The following is a 13,901-nucleotide window of genomic DNA, read 5'->3' as shown; positions in this document are numbered from 1 at the left end:
TGTACTATGCCTGCGGGTTCTCAATGGTTGTGTAGATAAGCTGTCCGTCTGGCAGCTGCTGTATCCCTGAACATTTCACAGCCGTTTTACACAAGGATATAAAGGGATAAGACAATAGCCGATACAAAAAAAGTATCCCTCCTCTAGATTACAATTAGAGATTGAAACGATTGGAAACTCATCTTAATGAATCAACCAATCAAAATTCACTGAAGTTCCAAAGTATTTAAACCAACGAATAAGGAAACGTTATTATAAAAATTTATACCATTAACCCCCCACTCTCTGTCTTTCATTACCTATAAAAGTAACAGAATGTCCGTCTGTGTGTGTGTAACTGAGTTTGTCTGTTTGTTGTCAAGGATTTCGCTTAACCACTGAACCGATATGGTTCTCCTGTTACAGTCAAGATTCTTACATGTGCAGGAAAGGTTTATAACCATTTTGGAAGAGGGTACCGTTATCCACCGTGCCTCTCAAAAACGTTTCACTTTTTCTTTAAAAAAAAATAAAAACTACCTTTAAGTAGGTACTTGTTATCTTTAGTACATGTATGACGGATGTACTGACGTACATACCATAGTTATAGCATAATAGCTGCGCTACATTAAAATAAAGTTAAAAATCTGTGAATTCCTTGAAGCTGAATTTGTATGGGGTGGACCTGACCATCACTCCCCACCTGGACTTGGACAAACTCGCCTCCAGGAGCCTGTAATATACAGATAGATAGATACAATATTCGTATGGGGGTAGGACCTGACCATCACTCCCCACCTGGACTTGGACAAACTCGCCTCCAGGACCCTGTAATATAATGATAGATAGATATAGATACAATATTTGTATGGGGTGGACCTGACCTTCACTCCCCACCTGCACTTGGACAAACTCACCTCCAGGACCCTCTAATATTTGTATTATAAAGATGGATGGATAGATATATTGGAACCTGAATAAATCTTGGCGCTACACACAAAGTACCCTCTTGAGTACTATTTAGAAATAAATTTTTATTTGGAGTGGTAATTTTTCGTTTGATTGTTTATTATTGTTGTCACCTCAGGTATAGGCCCGCAGGATTAGAAACCCCAACAAGGGTTAAGCATAGGAAAAGAATCTTGCCCTCCGCCCATATTTGAAATTTATATAATATAAATGAAATGAGGGGAGGGGGGGGTATCAATGCTATGCTCAATCAGCCACTTGTGGGAAAGCACCTTCATCTATAGGTAGGTACCTACACAAAAATGCATTTTGTTTTGATTAAATCTACCTCTCCCCCCCCCCCCCCCCCCCCCCTCCATTCCGACTACAGTTCAGATTAGATATAATAGAAAATATTATTAAACAAAGATAAAGTACAAAAATATTTTTAATAAAAATTTCATATCAAAATACCATCAAAACAAATTTGACAATAGCAACAATGTCGACATTGTTCATTAGCCGCGAAACTTTAAACAAGAACTAAGTTCAATATTGGACTCTTTAGGGGATATTAAAATTCTAAAAAAGAATGTAATTTTCTCAGCTGCTATCAAACATAGAAGTCTGAAACTTCTTGAATTAAGATTCCAACGACATCCAAAAGGATCACATCTATCTTTTCAATACTTTCAATGTTTTTCAATACTTTTTTTTATCATTTATGCGATTCCTTTTAGAAGTAATTACAACTAACAATGTTATTTACAGTAAGGCTACGCCACTCGTAACATTAGAAATTACAAAACAAGGAAAAATCTAATTTATCGAAACTTGATAGGTCCAATATTAAAAGTTGGTTTCGTAAACAATTTATAAAACCTCTTTCAAGTACCCTCTTCCAAATATTCATTGAAACAATACTAAAATATTTTCAAATTACAAAATTCCTCGCCCCAAAAAAGTAATACTAACGAAAAACAGTTGTCAGAATAGGTAACTTTTTTTGGATTCGAAATTGTACCAAAAAAAGTTGGATAGGTCCTAGGTACTTTTTTCGGATTCAAGCTTTCTTTAAAAATTTCAATTTTGTAGACAGGGGTGTATATTCTGCACAAGATTTATTTTTTTTCCCCTGCTACAATTTTTTTTATTTTTTTTCCCCCTAGTTTTTTCTCACCAGGAAGGGGGGGAATGGAAAAATATTTAAAGAACTCTATATTTTATTTATTTTATCCCTCCTACCACCCATTTCTTTTGGTTTTTTCACCAAGGAAGGGGGGGGGGGAATGGAAAAAATGTTTTCAGTTTTCTTAATTTTTACATTTTTTTCCCCCTCCAACCACTTATTTATTATTCCCCCCCCCCCCCCCTGAGCAGGGGATCTCATGTAGAATATACACCCCTGTTTGTAGACTAAAGATAATTTGGCAATTTAGGGTTATTACTCAACGAAGTTTTTATGGGCGAAAGATTTTTTTCTTTAGTGTTGACAGAAATTACATTTTCACACATTTTCTTGCCCTGCAAGTGTTCTTAAAAGTTATTAGGGGGCGTAGAGAGATGGGGCTTTCATCCACCACCCAATAAATCCATATTTTTTCTTGTGTAAACTAAAATTGTTGTCTAACCTGTGTCACCCACTGGGGCTTTGTCTCATTCTCTTCTTGTTGCTGGCGTAGTCTTTCATACTCCTCCTAGACAGATAGATATTTAGATAGATAGATAGATAGATAGATAATATAGATAAATAGATAGATAGACCCACTGGGGCTTTGTCTCATTCTCTTCTTGTTGCTGGCGTAGTCTTTCATACTCCTCCTAGATAGATAGATAATATAGATAGATAGATTGATAGATAGTTAGATAGATGGATAGATAGATAGATAGATACCTGTGAAAAGGAGTAAGTAACCTCCCCATCTCTAAGAGTCACCTGACCCCCTCCGTCCCCAGAATTCATTTTTAAATTTTAATATTGCTGCCTCCTTCTTCTGAAAGTAAGGAACAACGTATTATTAACAAAGTATGAAAAAAGTTATCTATCGCATCGTATTATAGACAGCTTTCCGTTGATATTAAAATGAAGGCCCGGGCTAACCAAACTGGTATTAATATTCTGATTTTGAAATTGAATATTCGAGGAAAATTGTCTATAATACGATATATTTTTAAACAATAACAACTAAGGTAGGTAATGGTATTGAATTATAAAATTAAAAAAAAAACAAGTTAAAATTACACCATGCATAAAGTCAAAAGACATTTTAAGTATTTTTAACTTGAAATTTAAAGTATAACATTGGCAGTTTTTAGGAGGTAGAAACAAAAATTTTGTATTATATAATCAGTAATTTTTACTTTTAGTTTTTATACAGTATGACCCTCGAAAAAGTATTTTTAAGCATCTGCAGCCCTTATTTCTCAATGAATTATTAAAAAATGCATATGTCCTTGTTCTCCATAGTATTCCACGTAAGTAGATATAAAAATATTTTTTTTACCTCCATTAACACCGAAGATTTTTAGTGCTAAAGTTTTGAAAAAGTGACTGAGGAAAAAGTAACTTTTAACATGAAACGACTTTTTTAGCAAAATTAAGCTAGAAATCATTTTATTTTTGTTACTAGCAGAAACTTTATACAAAAATGAAATAAAAAATTTAGTTTTTGAGTAAAAAGCATTTTTTTACACATATTTTTTGAGTATTTTTAGTTTAATGATATTTTGAAAAACTTACTTATTAGGCAAAATTGTTTAAGATTAAAAAACCAAATAAATCCAGGGTTTCGGATCCGCATTGATTTTATGCGGATCCGGATCCGGATCCGGATCCTCAAAATTTGGTCAGTGCGGATCCGGATCCGGATCCGGATCCGGATCCGGATCTTTGACAATAAAAATAAAGTCACCAAATTTTTCAAAAAAATTTATTCTTCAATTCGAAGTCAAAAATACTTTTAATTTTCAAGTCTGAACCTAAACCTTAAAGATTGGCTCTCATCAAGAGAATGTCTGAGATTTTATATAAATTTAGGTAGATTTTTCCATTTTTTCCGCATTTTTTGGAGTCTAAGGATCCGGATCCGGATCCGCATTTTTTTTGCGGATCCGGATCCGGATCCTTGGACTCAAAATATGCGGATCCTTGCGGATCCGGATCCGGATCCGGATCCGGATCCGAAACCCTGAATAAATCTCTATGAATATAGCAGGAAAATTGTTTTTGTTTCACAATCCTAACTTTAATAACAAAAAAGTTATAAAGAAAATAAAAATAAAACATAATGATTTTTTTTTGTCTAAAAAGCTTAATTTACCCCCTATTAAATAATTGAGATGTCAGAAAAGTAGGCGGAGCAACTGTCATAATTAATCCTTTTCTATAAATAAGGGTTAATAAATAACCTAAAATTTGCAAATAATCAATTCATTCAGTAGTTTTTTTTGCCATTAAAAATTTATATTTTTTGGTGGAATAAAAAAGAAATATTTAGTTAACTTGTTTTTCTTTGTGTCTCATTATTCAGTTGTCAGAAAAACATAATATAACCATCCAAAAAATAAGAGAAACAAAAAAAATTCTTTTTCTCAGTCACTTTTTCAAAACTTTAGCTCTAAAAATCTCCGGTGCTAATGGAGGTAAAAAAAATATTTTTATATCTACTTACGTGGAATACTATGGAGAACAAGGACATATGCATTTTTTAATTATTCATTGAGAAATAAGGGCTGCAGATGCTTAAAAATACTTTTTCGAGGGTCATACTGTATATATAACAATGAACAATATATCCACTATCCCCCCCCCCCCCCCCTATACTAACTAAAATTTCAATATTCTTCTTTTAAAAAGTTTAGCTAACACAAAATTGTACTTAAAGGTTCCTATAAACATAATAAATGTAACTATTTTATTTATGAATTTTACCTAGGTATATTTCTATGTAAATTTAATTTTCAAAATCTGTGAATTTTAAAACAGATTTTATGTTTAAGTTACATATTAAATTAAATGTAAAGGAAAATCTTTGCTAAAATCTTCAAAGACGTACAGATACAAAGTTATAGATAAGCTACGCCCCTTTTAAAGGCACTACATCAGCAAGACCCTGTAACCGACTGAACAACAATGGGAATTTCCTCAATCACTTCCAATGCATCTGAATCTGAATTAGTATCAGAAATATCTGTAGTATCGCCGCCGGAATCACCATTCTTACTCAAACTTTCATTAAGTCTTCTGTTTAAGTCATTGGTTAGTTTATCAAGACGTATGCTATTGCTGTTCATAACTGTTTCACAATTTTCATTCTTAATTTCGTCATTTTTAACTTCAGTTAATATTTCAATGTCCGAATTATTATCTTCTTTGATATCTAAAAGAGCCGGGTTGTATATTCTGCATAAGATTCACTTGGGTAGTTACAGTCCCTTTCGTGACATCGCCTCTTAAGGGGCGTTTCGTTGTATCATATTTTCACAGTAGCTTCTTTCCTATTTATAGCCCCTGCGGTGGGCTCTAGACCTACGGTACAAATTACCTAACCCTGCGGGGTCATCATCTAACCTAACATATAAAAAGCTACTGTGAAAATACGATGAAACACCCCTCAAGAGGCGGCAAAAAAATTATTCCCCCCCCCCCTGAGAGAGGAAAAATAGGCTGTTTATTACACAAGCCCCCAAAGTTTTTCTTATTCGTTGGCTTAATAACTTTCTGGATTTTTATTGGATTTTGATTAAAGTTGAGTGTCCAAGCGTTTCAACCACTGATTTTAATCTACTGTATTTTGGGGATTTACATAAATTTATTGGCCTTTGTCTTATCCCTTTAGATACTTCCCCCCATCCCCCCTCGATTAGCCAATGATCCCAAGCAGTATATACACATCCCTAAAGCTAAAGAGTCTTGTTTAATTTCAACTTTAAGCTCATCATGTATATCTTTGATATCACTATTATCATTATCATCACTATCCAAATCAATAACCTCTTCTACGATATGTACGACAGAAGATTCTTTACTTTCACTCTTAATTGTCTCCTCACTTTTCACGGATTTTTTCAAAATTCTTTTGGTGGATTTTTTCTCGGTGATGACTTTTTGTTCTAGTTTTATTAATTTGGTGCATTTTTCTGGTTCTAGGCTTTTCCTCTTCTTTTCTTCGCGTTTTATCTAAAAAATAACATCAAAATAACAAGGTTGACAACATCTATAAGTAGCGAAACACACAAAAAAGACCTAATTCAAAATCGGTACAGGATCTCTACCATAATGGGAGAGTTCCATCATGCCCCCTTTAATATTTTACTTTAATCTCTTATTAGCAGCCCATCTCCTAATAGTTTGATATTGTGTCTTTTAGCGAAAAGAAAACACTGCTAATTTCTTATTCGTTGGCTTAACAACTTTGGTATCTTTAGTAAATTATGATTGGTTAGATCATTAATTTAAGTGCTCAAACGTTAGAAACACTAATTCTAGTCTACTGAAGGGGTATTTTATGTATCAACATTTGAGCCGTTGCAAATCAAGTTTACGGACATTGTCTTATCCCTTTTGATCCCTGGTACAATGGGCTGTTTATTACATTAGAAGTCCCCAAAGTTTTATATCAACGTTTTCTTATTCGTTGGCTTAACAACTTTTGGGGATCTTTAGTGAATTTTGAGTGGTTTAATCATTAAGTTGAATGTTGAAACGTTAGAATCACTAATTTTAGTCTACAGAAGGGTTAATTTTGTGTATCATCATTGTGAATGTACAGTACATCAATTTTTCGGCCATTGTCTTATCCCTTTAGATCCCTGGAATGCAACTTACCTTTAAATACTGTTCATGAATGTCATCTCCCCGCTTCTTGAATGTTCTGGCAAGGTTAGGACACTGGGTGTAATCAATGTACCCACTTTCAGGCAGGTCCCTGCCATTTGTTTATACAATAAGTTTCTTAAAAATACAGGGAAAAATAATATTAATGGAAGAAATAGAAATAAGTAAAGTTTTAATGAAATTATGAAACCCCCCAGACATTAAAGATGACAAATATTGACATGTGAAACATGGATTCATTATTTTTTTTATGTTAAATAATCAACTACCTTAAAATGAAATTGTAGAATCTAATAAAAACGGTCGAGAAAAATTCCTTTTTAACTTGTTAATAAGTTATACCTAGTTATTTAATTTATCGCATTTGGGCGAATAATAATATGAAAATTATGGGATTTATTTTTATTTTGTTCATGTCGGCCCCGAGAGGGCCAACAAAACAGGGATTAATTCTATTAAAATGTTTTACGATACAATACATGACTTTGCAGTATGGCTTAGAACTGGTTCCAATCCAACGAAAATACATGGGATTCGACAAAATATTAGCAACAAAATTTCCCCCACAAAAAGTTAGTTGGTTTGATCTGTAATTATTGTATAAATATTCCTGTTATCCGCCATCCTCCTGACAGGATCTTGATCCGCACAATATTCGGGAATACTCAATCCCAACTAATTTTCATTAAATGCCATGTTCATTTTAGCAGTTTACTTCAGGAAGGGCTGTTTATTACACTAGTCCCCAAAGTTTTATAATAACGTTTTCTACTTTAGAGACTTGTAGATTATTTTGATTGGTTAATTCATATAATGAGGGTTTAAACGTTTCAACCACTACAGAAGCGATAGTTTTTTGTATAGTCATTAAAAAATAAATAAACATAGCAATCCTTGTTAAATAGTTTTGTCATGATATCATCGACATAGGTATGTATATTAAGGTCCGCTTTGCTGTAATGCTTTGTGGGTTGTAGGTTACATATCACCAGCTTCCCGTTCTCGTGGTATTTCTAAATAAACAAGTAAGATAAGATAACATATCCTTATATAAAAATAACAGGATCTGTGTCTGTCTGTGTGTCTGTACCGAAGGATCTCTGAAATGATATGGTTCTCCTTTATATGCTAGCTTCTGATAGATCCTGGGAATGTTTATAACTATTTTGGGGGAGGGTACCACCACCCTCCCAGGATAAATCACACCTGTAAAAAATTTCATAACGTTTGGACAATTCTCACAATTAAAAGGGGGGGGGGGAAATGTGGTGACTCGTGCCACGACATACCAGCAATTTTATTTTGGGTGCTACTCCCTTAGTTTTAGAGATAATTGGATGAAATCTTTTGGGCTGGGTCAGTAATTACCCCAACTATTGGTATCTTTCAAAAAAAACGGCGGCGGGACCGCCGCTCCCGCCGCCCGCCGCCGTTTTCCGCCGCCACAAAAAAAAATTTTTTTTTTGCATTTCTCGCCGAATTAGGCAATTTGGAATCATTTGAGACCATGTTATTTTTTTCAAAAATTTTTCCCCTTACAAGCAACTCTGCGGTGGGACTTAGTCATTTTTTTCAAATTTTCGTATATCAAGGTATATCTTCAATACAGTACTTCTCCTGTGATTTCAAGATATTGAAACAAAATCTTTTTAGGCTGGTAAGTAAAAAATATTTGAATTAAGAAAACGGCGGTTGGACCGGCGGGACCGCCGCTCCCGCCGCCGTTTTCCGCCGCCAACAAAATTTTTTTTTTGCTTTTCTCGCCGAATTAGGCAATTTGGAATCATTTGAGACCATGTTATTTTTTTCAAAAATTTTTCCCCCTACAAGCAGCCCTTTTTTTTCAAATTCTCGTATATCAAGGTATATCTTAAATTCAGTACTTATCCTGTGCTTTTGAAGATATTGGAACAAAATCTTTTTTGATGGGTCAGTAATAAATATTTGAATAAAAAACGGCGGCGGTACCACCGCTCCCGCCGTTTTCCGCCGCCAATTTTTTTTTTGCATTTCCCGCCGCCGTTTTCCGCAGCCGTACCTCTGCCATTAGTTACTGACCTACCTAAAAATATTTTGTTTCAATATCTTCAAAATCACAGGAGAAGTCCCACCGCAGGGTTGCTTGTAAGGGGAAAATTTTTTGAAAAAAATAACATGGTCTCAAATGATTCCAAATTGCCTAATTCGGCGAGAAATGCAAAAAAAAAATTTTTTTGTTGGCGGCGGAAAACGGCGGCGGACGGCGGGAGCGGCGGTCCCGCCGCAGTTTTCTCAATTCAAATATTTTTTACTTACCAACCTAAAAAGATTTTGTTTTAATATCTTCAAAATCACAGGAGAAGTACTGATTCCAAAATGCCTAATTCGGCGAGAAATGCAAAAAAAAAAATTTTTGGTGGCGGCGGAAAACGGCGGCGGGAGCGGCGGTCCCGCCGCCGTTTTTTTTGAAAGATACCAATAGTTGAAGTAATTACTGACCCAGCCCAAAAGATTTCATCCAATTATCTCTAAAACTAAGGGAGTAGCACCCAAAATAAAATTGCTGGTATATCGTGGCACGAGTCACCACATTCCCCCCCCCCCCCTTTACTTATGTAGGGACAGACAAACAGACATCGTAGGTATTACTTTATAATTGAAGGATTATAAAAGTTGTATATTATACCTTAGCGTATAGAGGCATGTTGCCAGCAGGAATAATCTGCAGCGTAGATCCCATAACAATACTAAAAAGATAATTTTCTATAGAGAAGCTGCGCAAATAAGCCTCGATAATTAGTTACCTAAGTACCTAACTAAAATAATTTTAGAGACAAAATATCAGGGGGGGAATGGACTGGAAATTACACTGGTACCCAAAGTTTTAATTCCAAGTTATCTTTATACGTTGGCTCAGAAACTTTGGGTACTTTTAATGAATTTTGAACTAAATTTAAACTTTTCAACCAATAAGTTTAATCAATGTAAGGAGTAATTTTGTTTATTATTATTGGGGATTTGCATCTATTTATCATCCACTGTCTTATCCCTTGAAATCCCTGCAAAATATCTAAGTCAAGAAATAGCAGACAGTTGGTAGATATATAGGTAGATAAACAGACAGACAGAGATAGATAAATAGGTAGACAGACAGACAGATAGATAATGATATATACCTCAAATCTGTCATCATAGAATGTGAGTCAGAGATGGTAAGATCATCATCTGGTAGATTATCCTCCCAGTCAAGATAGATAGATAGATAGATAGATAGATAGATAGATAGATAGATAGATAGATAGATAGATAGACAGACAGACAGTCAAGATAGATAGATAGATAGATAGATTAGACAGATAGATGGATAGATATACAGACAGATAGATACCTCAAATCTGCCATCATAGAATGTGAATCTGATATGGTAAGATCATCATCTGGTAGATTGTCCTCCCAGTCAAGATAGATAGATAGATATAGATAGACAGACAGACAGACACATAGATAGATAAATAGATACCTCAAATCTGCCATCATAGAATGTGAATCTGATATGGTAAGATCATCATCTGGAAGATTATCCTCCCAGTCAAGATAGATAGATAGATATAGATAGACAGACAGACAGACACATAGATAGATAAATAGATACCTCAAATCTGCCATCATAGAATGTGAATCTGATATGGTAAGATCATCATCTGGAAGATTATCCTCCCAGTCAAGATAGATAGATAGATATAGATAGACAGACAGACAGACACATAGATAGATAAATAGATACCTCAAATCTGCCATCATAGAATGTGAATCTGATATGGTAAGATCATCATCTGGAAGATTATCCTCCCAGTCAAGATAGATAGATAGATATAGATAGACAGACAGACAGACAGATAGAATGATAGACAGATACCTCAAATCAGCCATCATAGAATGTGAATCTGAGATAGTAAGATCATCATCTGGTAGATTGTCCTCCCAGTCAAGACAGATAGATAGATACCTCAAATCTGCCATCATAGAATGTGAGTCAGAGATAGTAAGATCATCATCTGGAAGATTATCTTCCCAATCAAGATAGATAGATAGATATACAGACAGATAGATAGATACCTTAAATCAGCCATCATAGAATGTGAGTCTGAGATATTAAGATCATCATCTGGTAGATTATCCTCTCGGTCAAGATGGATAGGTAGATAGGTAGATAGTTAGATAGATAGATACCTTAAATCTGCCATCATAGAATGTGAATCTGAGATGGTAAGATCATCATCAGGTAGATTATCCTTCAGTCAAGATAGATAGATAGTCAGATATAGATAGATAGATACCTTAAATCTGCCATCATAGAATGTGAATCTGAGATGGTAAGATCATCATCAGGTAGATTATCCTTCAGTCAAGATAGATAGATAGTCAGATATAGATAGATAGATACCTTAAATCTGCCATCATAGAATGTGAATCTGAGATGGTAAGATCATCATCAGGTAGATTATCCTTCAGTCAAGATAGATAGATAGTCAGATATAGATAGATAGATACCTTAAATCTGCCATCATAGAATGTGAATCTGAGATGGTAAGATCATCATCTGGTAGATTATCCTCCCAGTCAAGAACAAAATCTCGCAACTTGCCCCGACATTTTCTACCATTGTCCTTTAAATAACAAGATATCTAACATTATTTCTATTTTTTAAAAGTAGCTAATCATCATTAATACAAAGTAGAACGATGCCTGTCTGTCTAAGTCTTAGGATCTCAATAACTTCTGAACTTTAACTTTTTCTTTTTAATTATAAAATACAAAAATTGGGTTTTCGAAATCAACCCTCCTTCCCCCTCAAGTGCCCCTACATGCCTCTAGGGGCAAAGCCGCTATTCATATTTAAAGTAGTACATGTGTTAGAATTTGAATATCTGTAGGTAAATAACAAGGAAGATCATTTTCCACAATTAACTCGGACGAAAAAATGTTTCAACATATACTAGTTGATGAGTAGATACGCTACTGAAAAAAGCTAGGTACCTACATTTTAAGCATTTTTATAATTTTTTTTCAGCTAACCGTCATACTACCTATTAATCTAAAAATGTATATAGACTGTCTGTCTGTCTGTCTATCTATCTATCTATCTATCTACCTATCTGTCTTACTCTCCATCTATCTATCTATCCATACCTTATAAACAGGACAGTCTGTCCCAGTATATTTTTGTCCCACAGTTGGAGAAGGACTGTCCCTTACAATCATTTTCTTACATTTATCACACTAAAAATATCTCAACTTTTTCTATGACTGCAATACAGGTAGGGAGGAGACATTGGGCTGTTTATTGCAATAAGTTTAAAAGTTTCCTTATTCGTTGTCTTTACTACTTTGACGACTTTTATTGCATTTTATTTGGTTGGTTCATTACGTTGGATGTCCAAACGTTACAACCAATGATTGTAATCTAAAGAAGGGGTAATTTTGTAAATCATCATTGGGGATATACATTAATTTATCGGCCATTGTCATATCCCTTTAGATCACTGGTTATATGTATCAATAGTACATAGGTATATTGTTTAATAAAATATTTAGTTTTCCATGGAAAAGAAAATTAAATCTTTAAATTGAAATAATTGGCAGGAAAAAGTATCAATATGCCTGGTCCACAAACATGTTTCCATGCAGTTCAGCAAGTTTCTCCCTGGGTACCCCAGACCTCAGATGCAGACCATCAATATTCTGGGTTATCACAAACTTTACTATGTCCATCTCAACCAACCTAAATAGAAGAAAAGATACTTTATTCATCAATACTAATTCAATCAATTTTCTTGGGTTATCCTGGGATAAGACAATGGCCCATATATTGATATTCATGCTCCTTCTGTAGATTACAATTAATGGTTGAAACGTTTAGACACTTTCCTTAATGAACCGACAAATCAAAATTCAATAAAAGTCCTCAAAATTGTTAAGCCAACGAAATAGGAAACGTTATTATAAAACTTTTTCTGTCGGTCTGTCCGTCTAAATGTATGTTTAGATGTCTGTCTAAATGTATATCTGTCTGTTTATCTATCTGTATTTTTTATGTCTGCCTGTCTATCAGTCTGTCTATCTGTATGTATGTCTATCTATATGTCTGTCTGTCTCACTATCTGTCTGTTTTTCTGTCTGTTTGTCAGTCTATCTGACCATTTGTTTATCTATCTGTCTGTCTATCTCTCTATCTATCTATTCTTACTTTGCAATAGCCATGTGAGTAGGTGTAGGTTTAGCATCATCCCAGGATACATTAATTTCTGGCTTTTCACCTTTTTTCTCTAATGTCCAAACACCACGAGGTCCCCTGAAGTCAGGTATCCCCGCAGAGGTGCTGATGCCCGCCCCCGTGTGCAGGACAATATGCTTGGCCTCCTGGATCCAGCTGGCCAGCTGGTCAACCTTGGACTCCACCTCGTCCTGGCCGTCAAATTTCTCCGGGGCTCCAAGTTTCCCCTGAAAAAAATATATTTATTATCAAATGATCAAAAGGGATTAGACTATGGCCAATAAATAGATGTACATTGTACATCTCCAATAATGATGCACAAAATAAACCCTTCTGTAGATTAAAGTCAGTAGTAAACGTTTAAACACTCAACTTAATCAACCCACAAATCAAAATTCACTTAAGTCCGCAAAGTTTTTAAGCCAACGAATAAGAAAACATTATTATAAGACTTTGGGGACTAGTGTAATAAACAACCCATTGTCCCCACTCTCTTTGTTTCTAATCACACATATAACGATATTTTAAACATTCTAAGATTTTAGTTTGTATTATGCCCAGGGCTAACAAATAATATTATGACTTTTGTTTTAATAGTAGTGGAAAATTGTCTGTAATAAGATGCTATACATGATTTTTTAGTAAGACTATAAACCGGTTCTAATCCACCAGATATTAATCGGTTTTACACCCATACTTCCTTACCTTATTTTCATAAGGACTAAGTCCTTCTGCATAATTGCACGACATTTTCAGGGCAGCTTCGTTCCAGCTTCTAGAATTATCTAATTCCAGATAATCACAGTAAGGTCATAGAATCCCAGACTTGTTATTGTATTGTGACACTCTAGTGACTAATCTCTATTAACTGAGTAAATCCGCGAA

At 34.6% G+C, this 13,901-nt stretch overlaps 2 protein-coding genes across 5 annotated transcripts in view; both read right to left on the bottom strand.

The window, feature by feature from the left end:
- Window positions 1-2,917, bottom strand: part of LOC145323983 (uncharacterized) — a 47,753-nt gene extending 44,836 nt beyond the window's left edge. For all 4 annotated transcript variants that reach the window (XM_080166612.1, XM_080166613.1, XM_080166614.1 and 1 more), the window contains exons 1-4: window positions 2,822-2,917; window positions 2,559-2,624; window positions 639-712; window positions 11-68 (exon numbers count right to left, since the gene is read on the bottom strand). In XM_080166612.1, coding sequence (XP_080022738.1) covers window positions 11-68; window positions 639-712; window positions 2,559-2,624; window positions 2,822-2,890 — 267 coding nt within the window. In that variant the 5' untranslated portion in view covers window positions 2,891-2,917. The remainder of the gene's footprint in view (window positions 1-10; window positions 69-638; window positions 713-2,558; window positions 2,625-2,821) is intronic.
- A 2,111-nt stretch (window positions 2,918-5,028) lies between these two features.
- Window positions 5,029-13,861, bottom strand: Sirt6 (sirtuin 6). Its single transcript, XM_080167201.1, has 11 exons — window positions 13,722-13,861; window positions 12,990-13,243; window positions 12,404-12,524; window positions 11,933-12,022; window positions 11,294-11,409; window positions 9,429-9,489; window positions 7,648-7,776; window positions 7,377-7,438; window positions 6,755-6,857; window positions 5,770-6,106; window positions 5,029-5,222 (listed from the first exon to the last, which is right to left on the bottom strand). Exons 1-11 carry the CDS (start codon window positions 13,764-13,766, stop codon window positions 5,029-5,031), a joined length of 1,512 nt encoding a protein of 503 aa, XP_080023327.1. The 5' UTR covers window positions 13,767-13,861.
- Window positions 13,862-13,901: the final 40 nt, after the last annotated feature.

This window comes from Acartia tonsa, chromosome 7 (genome assembly GCF_053477335.1).
Source record: "Acartia tonsa isolate MP-2025a chromosome 7, ASM5347733v1, whole genome shotgun sequence".
NCBI classification, from domain to species: domain Eukaryota; kingdom Metazoa; phylum Arthropoda; class Copepoda; order Calanoida; family Acartiidae; genus Acartia; species Acartia tonsa.
This window is presented reverse-complemented; position numbering and strand designations above follow the sequence as displayed.